Here is a 17980-nt window from a genome sequence, read left to right as displayed (position 1 = left end):
TTCTTCCTTCCTCCTTCCCTTATCCTCCCTCTCTTTCCTCCTCCTCCTCCTCTTCTCGCTCCTCCCGTCCCTGCCATATCTGCCTGGCTCTGTATCATTTACTGCGACTGAATCGAGCGGGGCAGCAGCAGCAGCAGCAGCAGCATCGCCGCCGCCACTGAAACCTGTGGAGATTTCTTCAGAGAGGAAACAAGGGGGAAGACAAGAGGGAGAGCTTCCTCTGCAGTTATCCTCCCCTGCTTTGCCGCAGGTGTTTTTCTTTTTTTTTTCCTTTCTTTCTACTTTCTTGTTTTCTTTCTTCATTTCTCTGCCCTTATTTTTGATGAACTGGTCATCGCTCAGGGAGGAAGGACTGCTTGTGTCGCTGGAAGGGGAAGGAGGGGAGCTGGTGCCTTACTCCAGCCTTCAGGAATGCGCGATCTGGTTTGAGAATGGTGAGCCCAACCACACCCTCTTTTGCTTGTTTCATTCCCCCCCCCCGTCTGCGCCTCGCAAAACCGCCTTCGCCCCCCTTTCACCTGCTGCTCCACCTCTGCTCGACCGGCGCTCGCCGCCCCGGTCTGGTCTCGCGGGCGGCTGCGTCGGCCGCTGGTTCGAGTGACGTTTGCTCAGACATGGTGCTTGATGGGAGGAGCGCAGGAAAGTAATGTCTCTCCATGAAATGATGCATTTTTCAAAGGGTTGAACTCTAATGACAGTGTAGGCTCGAGGACCTGTGAATCAACCAGAGTGTGATAATGTAAGTGTTTTTTGTGGCGAGCTGGTCTGTTTCATGCGTCAGCGTGGGTGAGCCTTCAATTGTCTTTGAGTGCGCGTGTGTCTGTTGGAGTGTGCGTGTGTCTAAGCACAAGCTGTGGGCGGCTAATGGTGCTTGTTCTTGTTGTTGTGTGTCTCACTTTTCCTTCCAGAGCACAGCATCATATGTAGCATATGCTTGCGTAAACGAGCTGAAGTTGGTGAGGGGTTTTTTTTCACCCCTCCTCACCGTGCAGTCCGCAGCAGCAGCAGCAGCAGCTTGTTGTTGTTGTCTACCAGAATCACCTTGTCATGTGCTGGGACGCGGTTCCTCCTTTCAGTTCCAGTGCTGCAGGCTGACTGCCTCCCTGGCTTTTCCCGGGGGACTGCTAAAGCTGGTGTGCGAACGGAACAAAATGTCTCAATAACACTGTCTGCCAGCGAAACACAAGCCCCTCATCAGCAGCTGCTATTGCTCGTCTCAGGTGAATGGTTTTTGATGAGGCGCCCACAGCCGGTTTTCACACCACTTAGTATCACCACCTGGAGAGCGCTTTGATGAGCTTACCTTGTCAGCTGTCAGTCAGGATGCGTCGGGCAGTGGCATAGAGAACTTCTATTTTAGGGTCGCTAAATAGCCGTGTTTATTGTCTCCTCGGTGGAGATATGTTTCCTGGGTTTTAGGATCCCTCATGGGGTTATTTGAAGTTGATAGAGCAGAGGGAATCTGGTCTCATCCACAATAATGGAGCACATACTTCCATGGCGATGACATTGTATTATTTCTCTCTCTCGCTGGACATTTTAGCAGATTTCCTGATTCCTTTCAAGTTTCTTGTAGGTTGGTGGCCGTACTTTTACGGTCTGAATTGTGGGCTTATCAATAGATGTGGCCCACGTACTTGTGCACAAACCTCATACACCCTCTTCTGCAGTGGTTCAGAGTGATATTGATTTATATAATTGCTCAATTTCCCTCCAGTGCAATCCCTTGAGCGTGTGTCAGACAAATGGCTTGTAAGCCTAATATGAGTTTTGAAATAAATATGTCAGACCGCCTAAAATCCAACCTCCTTGGATCAGTTTACTGGCATCATTTAGCCTGATATACATCCTATATGAAATGTAGCCGGGCAGAACTAATATTAACTCCCCCTGAAAATGGTTGTGATGTTAACTTGCTTATTTGATTAGCGGCTTCATTCGGTATTTAGTGTCAGAATGGCATTTGGATTTCCGGTAGCAGCTCTAGGCCTGTTTCACCACTCAGTCTTGATTACAAAAGCAGCCCGCTGAGTGACTCTATAGAGCAGGTGGGCACAGTATGCGCTGTGCATGACACCCCGGTCATAAATCAAACATTGACGACACTGCTGGCCTTTAAAATCCCTCTCTTTATTTCTCAGCCCAAAAGTTTAGAAGAGGGAATTCAATCACGAGCTGCATACTAAGCGTGCGCTGTTGTCCCCTCCTCTCACACTTTTGCCTTCCAGTTTCTACCTCAAATAAAAGTGCTCTCCCGTTCGTGTCATACAGCAGTTATCGAATCTGAATTAGTCATCCTGTGAGCCGGCGTTGCCTCTTCTGTAACAACTCCCTGGAATCTAGAATTACAATCTTTTATTATGATGAGAGAAGATGCAGCCATTAGCGAGATGAAGTCATCCTCCTGATCCCCCCTCCTTAAAGTCAGCTTCCAGTGTCTATACCAGGTAACAACCTACAATTAGAAATATCCCCTAAAAGCTTTCTAAACAGTTGAAGAAACAGTCTATTGAAGAAATGCAACCTAGACAGCGCCGACTTTAGCAATTACAGGCCTGTCTGTAATCTTACTTTCCTCTGTAAACTTCTAATTGTCCGAAGTTGAGGCGTAGTGGTAGTGGGACCAAAGATTCCCAACACCTAACCCCCAAATGGCTCCCCGGGCACTACACAAGTAGCAACCTACAGTTTCAAGTGTCACACACGTCATATGTCTGGAGGTTCTCAGTCATCCAGGTCATGGTACATCCAAAAAAGGTTCAAAAAAGGCACTGGACTTGTAGAGTTTTTTTGAGAAGACGTTTCACCACTCATCCGAGTAGCTTCTTCAGTTCTAGGGGACTGGTAGGAAGTTTGAAGTTTGAATAGGAACTCCCTACTGAAACTTGCTCGTTGTGTTAACGACCAGAAACCGGTGCAGCAAATTTCCATTAACGGTTGGGTACTTACCTGTCGTTGGGGGGTGGGGGACCCGACTGTACAGGTCATATGCAGAAAAATAATTTCTCCATGTGGTATCAATACAGTGTAAATTAATAGCGGATCTACATAAGCAGCTAAATGACAGTGGTTATTAAAAATAGCACTTATGGGCACCAAGGTGTTCCACAAAGAGCTGCTCTCGGCACCTTTCAGTTCTCCACGTCATTCCATTTGATAATGTCATTGCTATGCTGTTGACCCCCGTTACGTTGATAATATACCGTTATACGCCTCTGTTTTACAGGATGAAAAGGTAATACAGGAAGTAAAGATGTGATAGTTGGTGCTCACAGAGTGGCTGTCCTTGGTCTGGTGCTATTATTAAGTGTGTCTATTTGGTTTGCTTCATGCTCAACACAACCTTTTTTTGTGACTCCGACCGTGGCGTTCCACAAAGAACTATTTTTGGCACCTTTTCATTTTCTTTCCGCACTCCTCTTGGTAATGTTATTGCTATATAGTTGACCCCTGTTATGCTGATGATATATTAGTTTCCCAAGCAGAAAATTCAATACAAGAATTGTCCTTTGTTGGTTTGGCTGTCTTTGATAGTGTGCTTTTGTGGTTTTCATAAATGTCAACCCGCCTATCTTTTGTAACCTTGTCTGTAGTGTTCCACAAATGACTATTCTCTGCACCATTCAAATTTTTGTCCATGCCATCCCACTTTGCACTGGAATATCATCGCTGTATAGTTGACCCTTGTTATGCGGATGATATACAGTTTTATATATCAGTTTTCCAACATCTATTCAGTCAAAGAAAACTTTCTTAAATGAAATGATAAAAGAAAAAAAGTAGATGGATAGAAATTTGTGTTTGCAAATTTAGAATAATGACTTTTACCGCATCTGGAAATTTAACAAATTGATTAAACTGTGCGTGGTAAACACATTTTAGAGTTTTTACTTGTTTTTGTAAAGCTAAGAATGCTGTAACCCCTTCTTTTATCAAACATTACCAGACCGCTTTCTTGTATTTTCTTTTCTTTTTTTTTTTTTTTACCAAGGCCTTGATGTTTCTTTTGGTTTTACTCTTTAATCCCTCAATGTTTCATTAATTTCTGTTAACATATTTGACTTGTTTTATTGGCACCAAACATGGAATTGGTATTCACCGTTTATCGTTCTTAATTTTAATCCTCTCGTGTGCAGCAAAGCAAAAAGCTGCATCTTTGCGTGAGGAACAAATGAAGTTACTACTACCAGCTCACATTCATCTGGCTATTTAGTCGTACCTTCTGGAAAAAAAAAAAGGCTGTAGAGTGGAAAAGAGAAACCCGCAGTGTGCTATTAATAGCGATGATAATGATTTGCTTACAAAACAGAGCAGTGGGTTACATCTACCACCTCACTGCTTTCTGCGAATGGCGCTGGTGGAGAGCTGAGCAAACATTTCTCAGCGAGATACTCGCACTAACGCACAGAGGCCTAAAGAAGTGTGTTATTGTACGTGTACACGTGCCGATGCACATCCAAAGCCGTGCGCACTATTGCACAGCGCTGCACAATGACACCAGCCTCGGTATTAAGATTCGCCACTTGTCTGTCTGCTGTTAACTTATTTGCTCAGTCATTTCAGGCTGCTGAACCGCTATGAGCCATTTGTCTGGATCACAGCGCCGACTTTGTGCAGCTACAGTCGGTTTGCTAACTATGTCTACGGGATTACATAAAACCGACAATTGATTGCAGCTTTTTTTTTTATCCGTCTTGAAAGAAATTTGGAGGGCTTTGATGTTCATTTTTTTTTAGATTATCAGAAACATCTTAATCAGAACAGCTTTAAAACCAGCAGTGTTTTGCCCCCATTTATTGTCTTGTGTTTGAGTGTACTCAGTTGCTTAATTAAATAAGAGCAGAGGAACATCCAGCTCAATGACAAGGGCGTGGTTCTGAAGCATATCTTGGAGGTTATAAATATCCCCACTAGGCCCCGAACTCCTGCTGGGACAAAGGTCAAGGCGGCCAGGCTATTATTAGCCCGACCTTGGCGATTATGCGACTCACTTTCTCAAAGTGGTATCATATTTACCTTTACATCTTTTATCCTCAGGAGACCAGGCCTCCCTTGTCTCCCGTAGATGAAGGGTATGTGAAAAGTTCACAGTCGCTCCTCTGTGTCACCTCGACACCGAAGCCGCAAAGCCACAAGAAAAGTAAGTTAAGTGTCAGAATAGCTCAGTGTTAACAGTAGCCGCTGTGCTTCTACAGCTGAGTCATGAAGGGTTTGTATTCTAGAGCAGACCGCTGCCCAGAAAGCCTGCAGTATGGACATAATGGAAGATGTACACAAGGAGGGTTTTAGACCACAGATGGTATGAGAGCAAATAAATGGTCCAGTGTGCTAAACGTCAATAAAGCAGTATCCTACTGACGTCTTTAAAGTAACATCAAGACGGAAGACAGTTGGTTAGATGAGAAAGTGACATATGAACCATGACATGATGCAGCATAAGGATCAGAGCAGTAGCTATGCCAACACCTCCCCAGAAGCGTAACTACGCACTGCTGGCCACGCAGGCCGCAAGAGCTGGTCTGCTTGGTAGTACCGTGTCTCCGCTTTAATATTTTTCGGCTGATTGTCCATTTCCGCAATTTTCGAATTGATTGTTTTGGATCAATAAAGATGGAACACATCGAGGAAAGGTTAACTGAGGAAGTTCAGAGATACAAACATTTGTACGACTCGATTTCGGCAAAATTTCGGCAAACGTTTCAGTCGCCATTGTGGAAAGTGAAGCAGGAAGTAGAAACGGAAATTAACCCTGCTGCCAAAAAAGACACAGTGCCTACTAGCGATTGGGTGGGTTTTTACAGAGCGAGCCAGACTGACGAGTGGACAAGTTACATATAGCCAAGGCCGGTAAATGAGCCTTGAGTGTTCAGACATAATGTTACTCAGCACTGTGGGCTCAGATGGGAAAAAGCCACGTCATGTCTGGTCACTCGGTCTCAGTCTTACCCCCTTTGGGTCAGGATTAACAGCTATGTCCCTCCGTCAGGTTGTTTTCCAACACTTTCAAAGGCCAGCCCAATTTCAGATCATTACTCTTCTTTCAAGGCCGGGCTGCTGCTGCAAAAAAAGAATAAGTATGTAAGTAATATTTTGAACACTTCGATGGATACACGACTCAGAAAACCTTCAGCAGACACTTTGATTTAGGTTAACCCTTTGCTTTTTGTGCTATCCGTCTAATCCAGTTCCCAATAAGGTTACGTGAAACGTTGAATGAGCAGATTTCTGGACGAGTGAGAGCTCGGCTGATGAGGGATCTTTAGAAAATCAGTCCCTCCTTTTCCCCTCTTAAAATTCTGCCCGCGCCTCACCTTACTCGGCTTATCCTCCCAAGGCTGTAATGATAGATACACATGTGCTTGTGCGCAGACACTCTCTCACGCATACATAAAAGAGGGAGAGGCAGTCTGGCTAATGGACTTGCACTTGCTGCTGGCTGTCGGCGGCCTCTGTGTTGCACGGCAACATCTGGTCCGCATTGTTTTGTTTGACAAGTCAACAAGAGAAGCACACAAAATCATCAGCGGTCTCCCTGCCGAACGGCTGCGTGCACGCTGGGAACAGCTCTCCGGGTCTTCCGTAAAGACAGGTGAAATTAATGTAAGACAACATGTCTGCTCAATTCCCACACTGATTTTGAGGCACATCTGTGTTTTATTGCATGTATTAAATTAGTTGCAAAATACGAAAAGATTTCATTTAGAATTTAGTTCTCGTAAGATCTTGTGTTGATGATGGAAGAGTCTGACCACTGCACAAAGCCTTCTCCAGCACATGCTCCCTGAACCACAATTTCCCAATTTGATGAATCCTGGCATTGTCACCTTGGAATATGCCCGTGCCATCACGGAAGAAAAAAATCCACTGATGGAATAACCTGGTCATTCAGTATATTCAGGTAGTCAGCTGACACATAATGTTGCTGAACCCAGACCTGAGCAACTGCAGCAACCCCAGATCATAGCACCGCCTCCACAGGCTTGTACAGTAGACACTAGGCATGATGGGTGCATCACTTCATCTGCCTCTCTTCTTACCCTGATGCCCCCATCACTCTGGAACAGGGTAAATCTGGACTCATCAGACCACATGACCCTCTTCCATTGCTCCAGAGTCTAATCTTTATGCTACCTAGCAAATTGAAGCCTTTTTATTTATTTATTTTTGCGGTTAGCCTCACTGATTAGTGGTTTTCTTAAGGCTACACAGCTGTTCAGTCCCAATCCCTTGAGTTCACATGTGGAAATGCTCCCGAGTTCTACTGTTGTTTTTCTTCAATTTGATTTCACCAAACCTTTAAGTGATCGCCGATCAAGATCAATCAGGATTTTTTTCCAACCACATTTCTTCCTGGAAGACGATGGTTCCCCACTATCCTTCCAGTTTTTAATAATGCTTTGGTCAGTTCTTAACCCTGCAATCTCCTTAGATGTCTTCTCTGCTTGATGCATGTAAATGATTTGACCCTTCTCAAACAGACTAACATCTTTTCCACGACCACGGGATGTATCTGTAGACATGGTTGTTTAAGAAATGAAAAGCTACTCATTGCATCAGTTGCATCAGTCCTCTTCATCATCTCTTTTTGGGTCACAGCAGACAAGCAGCTTGGGTTATTCGATAGTTAAATTCGTTAAACTGAGGTGACGGAGGAAGGGTTTGATTCCGTGAAGGAGCTGAGATTTGTTAATGCGAAGAGGCCGTTTGATTACATTTCAACAACAGTGTTTAGCGTCTGTGAAGTCGGCCTCTCTCGGTGTTAACCAGAAAGGTGGACAACTCTTTGTTTCCCCGTGCCCCGCTGTTGCCATAGTGACCAGGGCCGCGTGCTCAGCTTCTGTGAAGCTCAGCTTAGGTTGCAGACAGCTGGGCAATGTATGTCCTCTCCCACGTTGCCGGTCTAGTGTATGTGTTAACGCGTGCATGTGTGGGCGCCTACTGCGTGTCTTTGTCTGAGTGGGTGCCTGAGGTTGTATGTAACCGAGACGGCGGTAGAGACAATGCTTCATCGCTATAGAAATGTCTCCTTTCACTTGCTTATCGTTCACTTATCTGCAGCAAATGGGGAGATGTGCGCCGCATATTTGAGCTTCCAATTCATATTCAGATCTTGTCATTTATTTGATGAAAGCCCAGGTTGTGTCTGAGGGGACTGCCATGTTGAAAAGAAGCTTTCCTCTTTCATATGCACAGCACAGTGTGAATTTGAATCACAATACTGACTTTTTTTTTTTTTTGGTTGATAACTTCACCAAAGGCTGCGTGTCTGGGCGAACAGTCTTGGGAATAGATTTGAAATTTTTACGTTGTCCTTTAGCTCATTTGCGGTGGCGAAGTCTTCCTGCTCCCCCTCCCCGTTCTCACTCTAATCGCACATGTACACTTGCATACATGTCGCATGCATATTCATGTTCACACCCTCACATCCAGAGCATGTAACGGATATCTATTTCACGGCCACGTGCATTTGCACATGCAGACAAGATATATTTATTCATAAGCTCATTAGAGGAGTGGATTTGCCCGCTGCCATCCATCACACTGTCACCCATCCTCAGCCTGGCACACGCTGACAACAGAACTGCAGGAGAGAAGTCCATGGGATTTAGTCTCCTGGAACCGGTGCTATAGAGGGGATTTACTCCAATACACAGTTAGAGTTTCCCTTCGCCATTTTGCAGAGGTGAGATCAGGGTGACCAGGAACAAAAGAAACGGTAATCTCCTAATTACTGGCGTTTATGCAAAAATGCTTTTAGTGTCTCAGTACAGTCGTCCCCTGCAGCATGATACCTTTGCACAGGTGTGCTCTAAAATATTTACAAAAGTCTTGACATGAGCAACTTTTTGTTCTTGCTCTGTCGCACGAAAACCGCAGACCGTCACACTCTCCTTGTAGCTTGTTACATGTCAGCGCAAGCAGTTGCAAGCTTGTCAGCGCAGGTGTAAGAGCAGCAAAATGAGACAGGACTGCGGGTTGAAAGAGACATGTGTCCGCCATGTGTCGCTTCTCTTTTAAGCACGTGACTACTCTTAAACAAACAAAAAAAAAAGCTTTTAAATAGGTTTGTAAAACTCTTCTTCTCAGCATAAACTGTGGAGGACACTTTTCTAACGCTTTCTGCTGAAGGTCAAGAGTTCTTAACTAATCCCAGTTTACATCCACTGGCTGGTATGAGCCTGCTTTCCCCACTTGTTTAATTCCCCGCGATGCACAACAGACTGCTCAAGTGTGCAGACGAGCACCCTTTAGATGAATGAGCAAAGCCACCGCACCAGATGTGACCAGCGCCTTGTAACAAAAGATGCCGTGGAAGTCAAACTGTGCCATAGTCGCCTAATAAATAATAATCAACTGATTGAGACGGGAGGATAGGAAACATATTCATGGTACGTGTTGATATCTGTTAATGCAGCTAAAACCAAATACTGCCAAATGAATGTTTGTTTCAGAGTTGCAGTTGAGCCAGTCGTTGATGACTCTGGGCCCTTCTTATTCTGGCTGTTAGTTGTAGTTTCTCACTGTGGCATCTGTGCTGGCTCTCTTCCTAGTTTGGTCAATTAGCAGAGAGTCCTCTCCAGTTCCATGCTAACACAGCGTTAACACTGCGACGAGTGAATGCTCCTGCTTTATACACGTGCACGTAGCGCTGAAGCAGATCTTTATTTCCTCTTCCAAGGGGAACTTGTTTTTTGTTTCGTTGACTTTGTCGTCGAGCGGAATAACTAAAATCTCGACAGCAGATCGCAGCGAACTGGTGCAAAGTTAGACACGGAACAAGTAATTATTTTTCAGGTGCAGATCCGGATCAAGGATCAAGGCGCAGAATGTTCTTGTATTTTTAAAATGAGGCCGTTTTTATACAGAACTTCATGGCTTTTTTATGAATTGTTGCACATGTAAGAAAAACACCTGACATTTAAATGTATTATTTGTCAGGATATTGCCACCGTCTCTTGTTTGGTGATCTTTCCAGGGTTGGAAATATATTTTGTTTGATCTTTTTGCTTTGTCACTTTGATCCTGACTGAAATGTCTCGGCAACTTTTGAATGGATCATCGTGACATTTGCTTGTGACATTTGTGCTGAAATAACTTTTCATCCGAAACTTCGGTTTGTCTAGTGTTGTTGATTTAAGACCAAAACCAGGCCAAACCTTCTTGTGTTGTTACTGTGATAAACTAAGACTAAGTGTCACTGGTCAACATTTTACCAGGTAAACATCACAGCACTGGGATTGTGAGCATGTTTGCATGTTTGCTTGCCGTTGTTGTCACAGCATACAGTTCTGTGTGTGAGATTTAAAGTACTGTGGGACATAGACGCCGTAGCCGTAACCTACGCATGTAGCCTATGCCGGTGCGAGCCATTTATACTTGTCAGTCTGGCTCGCTCTGTAAAGTTGCCACCCCAACGCTAGTCGGTGCTGTGTCCTGTGCCAGTCAGGTAACCTTTCCTCGATGTGTTCCATCTTTAATGATCCAAAACAATCAATTCAAAAACTGCGGAAATGGAGAAGCAGCCGGAAATACTAAAGTGGAAATACGCTACTACCAAGCAGACCAATCACAGCTCTTGAGGTCTCCGTCGTCGTGACGTGTAATTACATTTCTGGGGAGGCGCACGTCAGGCTATGGCGTTAGGGTCTTCCCAGAGTCTGGGCTGTCAAATTGACTCAGAAGCCTAAACCGCCTATCAGTCTTGTTCCTGATTAAATGAAGGATTAAAGAATTGGACTACAGGCGTTATGGCACGATTTATTCACCCCTTCCAACGATCCACACTGGCCCTTACCCATAGTGAGGTTGAGCCCAGATTATCTGGTAATGTGAGATGTTTACAGATCCACTCTGTGGATACTAAACTGCTTGCAGACTCATCAGGGCTGCCCTGATCGATATCAAGCAAGTTTCGAGTTTAGGATTTAAAATCTGTATAAATACGGCGTTACTTTTAAGCAACCGTAAACATTCGAGCCCTCTTTGCTAACATTTGCTAGCATACCACTATAAATAGTTAACATAAACCCCCGTGTTGACCTAATCTCCCCGACCATTATCCCATCCACGCTTGTCAAGCCTCCTGCTAGCCTTCTAAACTTCCTCTTTGCGATCTTTTGGTTTGATTAGCGGTTGGCAAAACAGCTTGCAGGCGTAACCCAAATGGAGTCTGGATCAGTAGATTTACAAGTTGTTTTCGTATTATTTGCATCCATTACCCTGTAAGATCACGTAATCTTGTGTTGTGCATGTTGTGCTATCGTGTTCAAATGTTTTACTTTGTCCAAGTTTAAGATTACAAGGAGAATATCTGGTTTGTTCTTAAGTTTGTTCTTAAGCATGCAATGCAACCTGATTTCAAAATAAGGCAGGAAGTCATGATTTTCTGCCAACCTTTAGATGGTTTCTATTATACATGTTATGTGTTTTACATCGACCAAAACTCTGCCCTGCTGCGGCATATGCTGTAGCCGGAGAGAAAACTCTTCTCTCCGCCCATTACACACGCACACACTGCCATTAGTTGTAACACGAACCATGAACAAAAGTGCTAAGGAGCCTATTCTTCTTCTGCAGTTATTGTTGCTCGAACACATGTTTCATCCGCCGCTCGTGACTTCCCGTTCACCGTTGCTGCGCCGGATAGCTTTGGACATGTGCACTCGCCCATAGTAAGAATGCCTAACAGTCGCGGCATACAGAACATAATCTATTTTAAACTCTTATTCAACCAGATTAGTCAATTAAGCGTAAACGGTGCCCATCCCAAAGCCCCACAAGTACAAAAAAGCAAATGGATTAAACAAATGAGCCCTGCACGCGGTTTAGTTGATATCAGCTGAATTTTCTTTTCACCGCTGGGCCTGTGTCCAACCGTATAGGGGGGGGCTTTTGTTCCCGTCAGAGCAAAACAAATCTTAGTTATATGTTGTTGTTTCTTTCTGTATGATTTAGAAGGTCACTCCTGTATAGAAAGATGTATTTTCTTTGTCTCCATTCCTTTTTCTGCATTTGCCAGACATTTATTGTAGACAAGCTTATTTTTTTTTGCCGCTGAGAAAATATTAAAAAGCCTGCAAGAAGCGTAATGATCTCGTTGTTATTCCTGTAGAGCTGCACCTCTGCGTAACATCCATATGAATGGACGGTGAAGGTTTCGCATCTCCTCCCGTGTGTTTGACATATGTTCGCCACTGCAAAGGCTCCTCTTCGCGGTGAATGGGCGTCCCTTTGTGCGCCTTGCAGACATGCTGTTGTTGTTGCATGCGCTCTTGAAGCCGTAAGCTGGCCTGGCGTGCAGTACAGTGCCTGCAATCCGTGTGCTGTAACCAAGAACCCAGAACCCGCTCTTTCTTGCGGAAGGGACTCAGGCGCGAGGATCTTCCCTAAGATGGATCTCCTTGGTGTGATTATGACACCGGATCAGCAAACTTATGTTTTGCACTCCTCCTTCTGTTTCAGTTAATATGTGCATATTGCTCGCTTCCTTGTGAGTGTTGCAAGTAAAAAAAAAAAAAAAGAAAAAGAAAGTAGGCAAAGGAAGGAAGGGTGGGAATATTTTCACATACTAGTGGTAGACTGCCGGTGTATTGGTCCGCACTGGCCCAGTACCTGATTGCCCACGCTGCTTGTTTACTCGTGCTTCAGCTTTTTCTGACCCAAGGCGAACCGCGAACCCTGCCTAAGAAAGCCTTCAGGATGTTTTCATTTTATCAGTGTGCTGCTCCAAGTTCATAAGCTCTCTGTCTTCCTCCCTCCCTGTCCTCTCCCTGTCCACTCCTCTTTTCCTTGTCTTCTTCCATCTCCCTGATCTCTGTGTGTGTTTCTGTGTGTGTGTGCACGTGTTGTCTCCTTCTCTATATGTTTGTGTGTGTGTGTGTGTGTGTGTGTGTGTGTCTGTGTGTGTGTGTGTGCTTTCTGCTCCCAGCCCCTCTGCGGAAAGCAAAGTTTGTGGAGAGCCCTCGCATTCCACAATCAGAGCTTGGCTCCCCTACACACACCTCCACCACTGCCAAGAATCCAGACCTGGACACATACTGCCCTGGTAAGTTTTTTTGGCCAGCTCATCCCTCACTTCGTTGTGTAATTCTTTTTTTTTTTTTTTTTTATGCATGTTGGTTCCCGTTGCTGAACGCAGTAAAGAGAGAGTGAGAGAGAGAGAGAGAGAGAGATGGGTGGAATTGATCAGTTTTCCAGTATTTCTGCAGGCTGTTGTTAGACAGAAAAACATTGCTAAGGTCGTTAATGGAGTAGCTCTGCTGGTGGCCACTGTGTCCATCCTCATTGCCTCCTCCCGCTCCGTCTCCCTAATCCTCCCTTGCTGCTTTCTCACTCCGCGCTTACTCGCGGACGCTGGGCTTGTTTCGGCGTCGCCGCAGTTTTCTCTTAACTTCCCAGCCGGCTTTTACTCTGTAATCCTGCGGACCCTCTCCCCTCCCATCTCTCCCCCTGTCAAACCCGCCCCCTCCTCCCTCGCCTCTCCCCGCTTCTCCCAGCTCGGAGAGGACTTTAAAGCGGGTCACGCGAGGATAACTGCCGTGATTTGCTTCTGCTGTATCTGCTTTCTCATCTCGCCTCTCCTTTTCCTGTCGCCGCTGAGAAACGCAGTGTTCGTTTCCTGCTCTGTCTTGATGGCTCGGCTCGATTGGCGGTTATGGGGACTCCTCAGCAGGGCAAGACAGTGCTGCAGCATGACTTGGGTGGATGAAGACATGGGGGAAATAGGGATCGGGGGCCTCAAGGCTTAACTGGTGTCACTTAGAAGGAAAATGGTTGAGAGAGTGCTCCCAGCCTTCACCGTCTGTCGGCCTCTTCTGCTGAGTTTCTGCTCTGTGGAGGTTCTAAGTAGGTGATATACACTTGAATATTTTTTCATTTCTGTATAAGCCTGAGTAGTGTGTGGTGCTTTAGAACAGACTGTAGTTCCCCAGTGCACCCAGTTTGCTCTTGAATGTCGTGGATGAGAAACAGTTGACCCTTCATTTTGCATCAATCCCGTGGAATAGACCGCAGTATATCAGTTATTATGAGCTGCCGAAAGCTCTCGCACATATGACATTTCGGGGATGAAATGGTAATCTCTGCTGCCACTGAGGCAGGAAAACAGTTGATTACAAACAGTGATCCTCTGCCTGTGCAATAACAACTTGCGCTGGAGGGGAAGCTGCGGGGCTGAGATGAATTTTCCGGCGTGACGACTCGCAACCTCCCAGGTGGACGGATGGACATCTCAGCTCTTAACAAGGGCTCCCTGGCACGTGTAGCAGCTGGACGCCGACTTAAACATCCGATCGCATGCCAGTCCACACTCGGCTGCTGACGCTCGCCTGGAGGACGTCAGGTATCAGCTGATGTTTATGGCCACACAAAGAAGTTTGTGGTCTCATAAATATGGTTTGTGAATATTTTGCGGGATGGCTAGTAAAGTTCACCACCAGCCAGCCTTCATATATCATGGAGTGAAAGCTTTTCTAATGGCGTTAGAGCTCTGCCTTCTTAAGCAGTTCCCCAGGCGTTACAGATAAAATCCTCTAATGTAGTAAATGTAGTTCTACATCATATCTATGATAGAGCTACTCTGAGTTGAGTTGAAGCCCAACTGAAATCATATTTAGTCATCCCTCACACAAATAACAGTTTTTATTAATAAGGTAAAAGAAATGTATATTTACATGCAGAATTACACTGATCAGCCACAACATTATGACCACTGACAGGTGACGTAAATAACATTATGACCATCTTGTGACAATGCAATGTTCTGCTGGGAAACGTTACGACCTGGCATTCGTGTCGATGTTACTTAGACATGTAGCACCCACCTAGACCAGACCAGGCACCCCCACCCCATAGCAATGACACTCCTTGATGGCAGCAGCCATTCCCAGCAGGATGCAGCCTGACACAGACACACACACACAAAAAAAACATGAAGAACAGCACAAGGTGTTGACTTGGCCTCCAAATTCACTAGATCTCAAACTGATCAAGTGTCTGTGGGATGATCAGCAGAGGACCCTTCCCTCAACCCATAGGACCCGAAGGCCCCCACTAACAACATTCAGTCTCCAGACACCACAGGACACCCTCAGAAGGCCCATGTCCATTCTCTGATGAGTCACAACTGTTTTGGAGGCACAAGGGAGACCTACACAATATTAGGAAGATGGTCATAATGTTATGCTTAATCAGTGTATGTTCATATCTGTAAATTATTCACATTTTATTTCACCACTTTTACAGTTCCATTTAAGCATGCTTCACAAAAATAAATGCAAGTACTGAAAAAAGAAAAAGAAACTGCTGTCATAAAGTGGTCTTAATGTTATGCCTGATCGCTGTATCTTCCTTAAAGCAGCCAGTGTTCCCATTTCAAAAACTAAATAATTTAAACACAGATAATTACAATGAAAACAAAGCTAAACAGGCCTCAAGGTGGCAAAGTATTACCAGTGAGTAAGGCGTTTTTTGTTTGTTTTTATTAACAAATGAAAGACCACCAACCATAAAACAGAACATGATACCAGGACGTATAAATGGTATAGTCAGATCACTGACATTGGTCTTACGCTTTACGCATAACCAGGTGTCCTGAGTCGTGTACATAAATATATATATGTGGTCCCACTTTGAGGTACACAACCTCGAAGTGTTGCGTAGATAAGATCACTGCTGCACATCAGGAATGTGAAATTCACTTTATCTTATGATCAGGCTGCCGTTACCTGGTTCCTAGATGCCTGTACGTATCTGCGCTCGCATCTGCAGCGTGCTTTATTTTTACCCTAAAATATGTGCAACACCTTTAGACCCTTTAGTTAAGAGCTGGTTTAACTTCTGATCCATATGCACAGCATGCCGCCTCCTTTTCTTCTTCACTTGGGGTGTTGCATATTTTAAACATGTGGGGTTCACTTTTGGGGCTTCTGATCATTAAGGTATCTGTGCCCGGGTACACACATGAAATAAGAGCCACCGAATCATACAGTATGTGTTACCTTACCTGCTGGCCGGGCCTATTAATACCATCTCCTGTCCTGTCCAGTCCCCTGCTTGCAGCACACATGCTTCTCTCTCTCTCTCCCTCTCTCCCTCTCCCCCTCTCCCCCTCTCTCCCTCTCTCTCTCTCTCTCTCTCCCTCTCTCCCTACTATCCATCTCTCGCCCCACTCTCTTGGTGCGCGAGGGCAGATCTGTGGACGGCCAGGGAGAAACAGATGCGCTTGCACAGAAACACATTCCTAGCTGCGCGCAAAGATAGTTGCTATGGCAACCATCTGTCTCCTTCTCAGCTCAGGAATCCAATGGAGAGGAGCTCGTGTGTGTGTGTGTGTGTTGTATGTGTTTAGATGTTGTGTGAGTGTGTGTGTGTGTGTGTGTGTGTGTGTGTGTGGGGACCGGGAGGAGGGCGGGGGGGTCTGTGTTTTAGTCCTGATATATTTTTTCCCTATTCAGATTTTTATCGTTAAGGATCTCGTGCTGTCGCCGTGATGAGACACGACTGGTGTTCCTTAAGGCGCGTGTTCTGTCCTCAGTGCTGTCATCTTGCTTTGAACTGATCTAGAAGCTTGTGTTTTGCTTTTTTTTCTTCCCCCCGTTGGCTTCAGCATGTATGACTGTCATAATCTGTATTTAAAGAACAAAAAGGACGGGCTCTAAATAGAGACAAGAATCAAGAAATACCCACACAACCCCGACGTAGTTTGCGTTAATGAATGCTGAGACCAATAAAATGTTTAGACTTTGATGGTGGATTCTCACAAATTTGGGGTCATGTGACCATGTGTTTGAGTTTTTTTGTTTTTTTTTAAGAGCATGACAGTTGTGCAGCTGTACAAAGGGATTGCCTATGTTTAGCTAAAGGGAGTTACTGCGGGCTCGGGCGCCCGGGATTAGAGATTCTGCTCCCACATCAAAAGAAACCTAGACAAACTGTTGGCTAACAGCTGGCTGCGACCGAGATGTCGGAGTAAGATGGAGAGGAAAAAGGGGAGCTGTGACAGAGAGAGAGAGAGACAAATGAAATGAGTGATAGAACACAGAGGCGGACGTAGCCCCTGTTTGATCTCGGTCATGTCCGCTGCAAACCCCCGCCTCCACCGGAGCAGTTGACTAATCCCTGCTAATGTATTCGCTGCTTACTACTACCAGTCTGTCAACCAGGAAGCCTCCACTGCCTCCATGTCCAGACGCTGCAGCTAACGATTCAGAATGACCCGGCGGACGCGTTTTGTGCAATTTTCACATCCATTGATGACTGTGCATCTCTGCCGTCCCCTGTGACGTTAGCTGTAAGGAGGCAGAACTGTCCCCTCCAGGGACACCCAGGGTTTCACTGACCTTGGAGGCCCTTGTGAATGTATCCTGCTCCATGTAAAGTGTATCCAGACACACCACCAAGCAGCAATATCCATCTCATCAAGGCTCGCACGTAATTAGCTTGTTTTGGACCTAATGTGCGCTGTGATTACCTTATTATAAGTTGCTGCTGTGTGTTTTCAGTGAAGCTCTGCAGCATGTCAATTCCGTTTGATTTCAAGTTTTCTTTTTTCCCCCTTCCCCTCAGAAAGTGCTCAGAGGGACTTGGAGTCAACCTAATGAGGATATCTTGACGGTGCTCTACGTTTCCGTACGCGAGGTGAAAAGAGAGGGGAGCCCGGGCTTTTCGTTGCCTGTCTTTGTGTACGTCTTTTTGAAGCGACGAGTGAGAGGCCACAGGCTTTTAGACAAGCTGTCTGTCTTCAGAGGAGGCGCTGTGGCGGCTGGGACTGTCTAATGGTTGTCAGTCAGGACTTAGCGCAGCTACCTGCCAGTCCGGTTCGACCTGCCCTGCAGAATAACTGTGAGAAAACCGGTCCTGCCACTGGCTGTCTCCGTCTCTCACCGCTGTTGATTTAAGCCGCAGCCTTCTCGTGGTGTTGGCTTCAGTGCCATCAATGTCTCGGCCAGTTCGCAGCCTTACACACCCAGTTACAGCTGTT

The 17980-nt window shown here is 45.5% G+C and overlaps 1 protein-coding gene across 1 annotated transcript in view; it reads left to right on the top strand.

The window, feature by feature from the left end:
* The window catches only part of tanc2b (tetratricopeptide repeat, ankyrin repeat and coiled-coil containing 2b), a 69098-nt gene that overhangs the window by 10118 nt on the left and 41000 nt on the right, over positions 1–17980 (top strand). Inside the window, exon 2 of the mRNA XM_084566872.1 lies at positions 12929–13045. Coding sequence (XP_084422998.1) covers positions 12929–13045 — 117 coding nt within the window. The remainder of the gene's footprint in view (positions 1–12928; positions 13046–17980) is intronic.

This window comes from Chelon labrosus (assembly GCF_963514085.1).
Source record: "Chelon labrosus genome assembly, chromosome: 19".
NCBI classification, from domain to species: Eukaryota; Metazoa; Chordata; class Actinopteri; order Mugiliformes; family Mugilidae; genus Chelon; species Chelon labrosus.
This window is presented reverse-complemented; position numbering and strand designations above follow the sequence as displayed.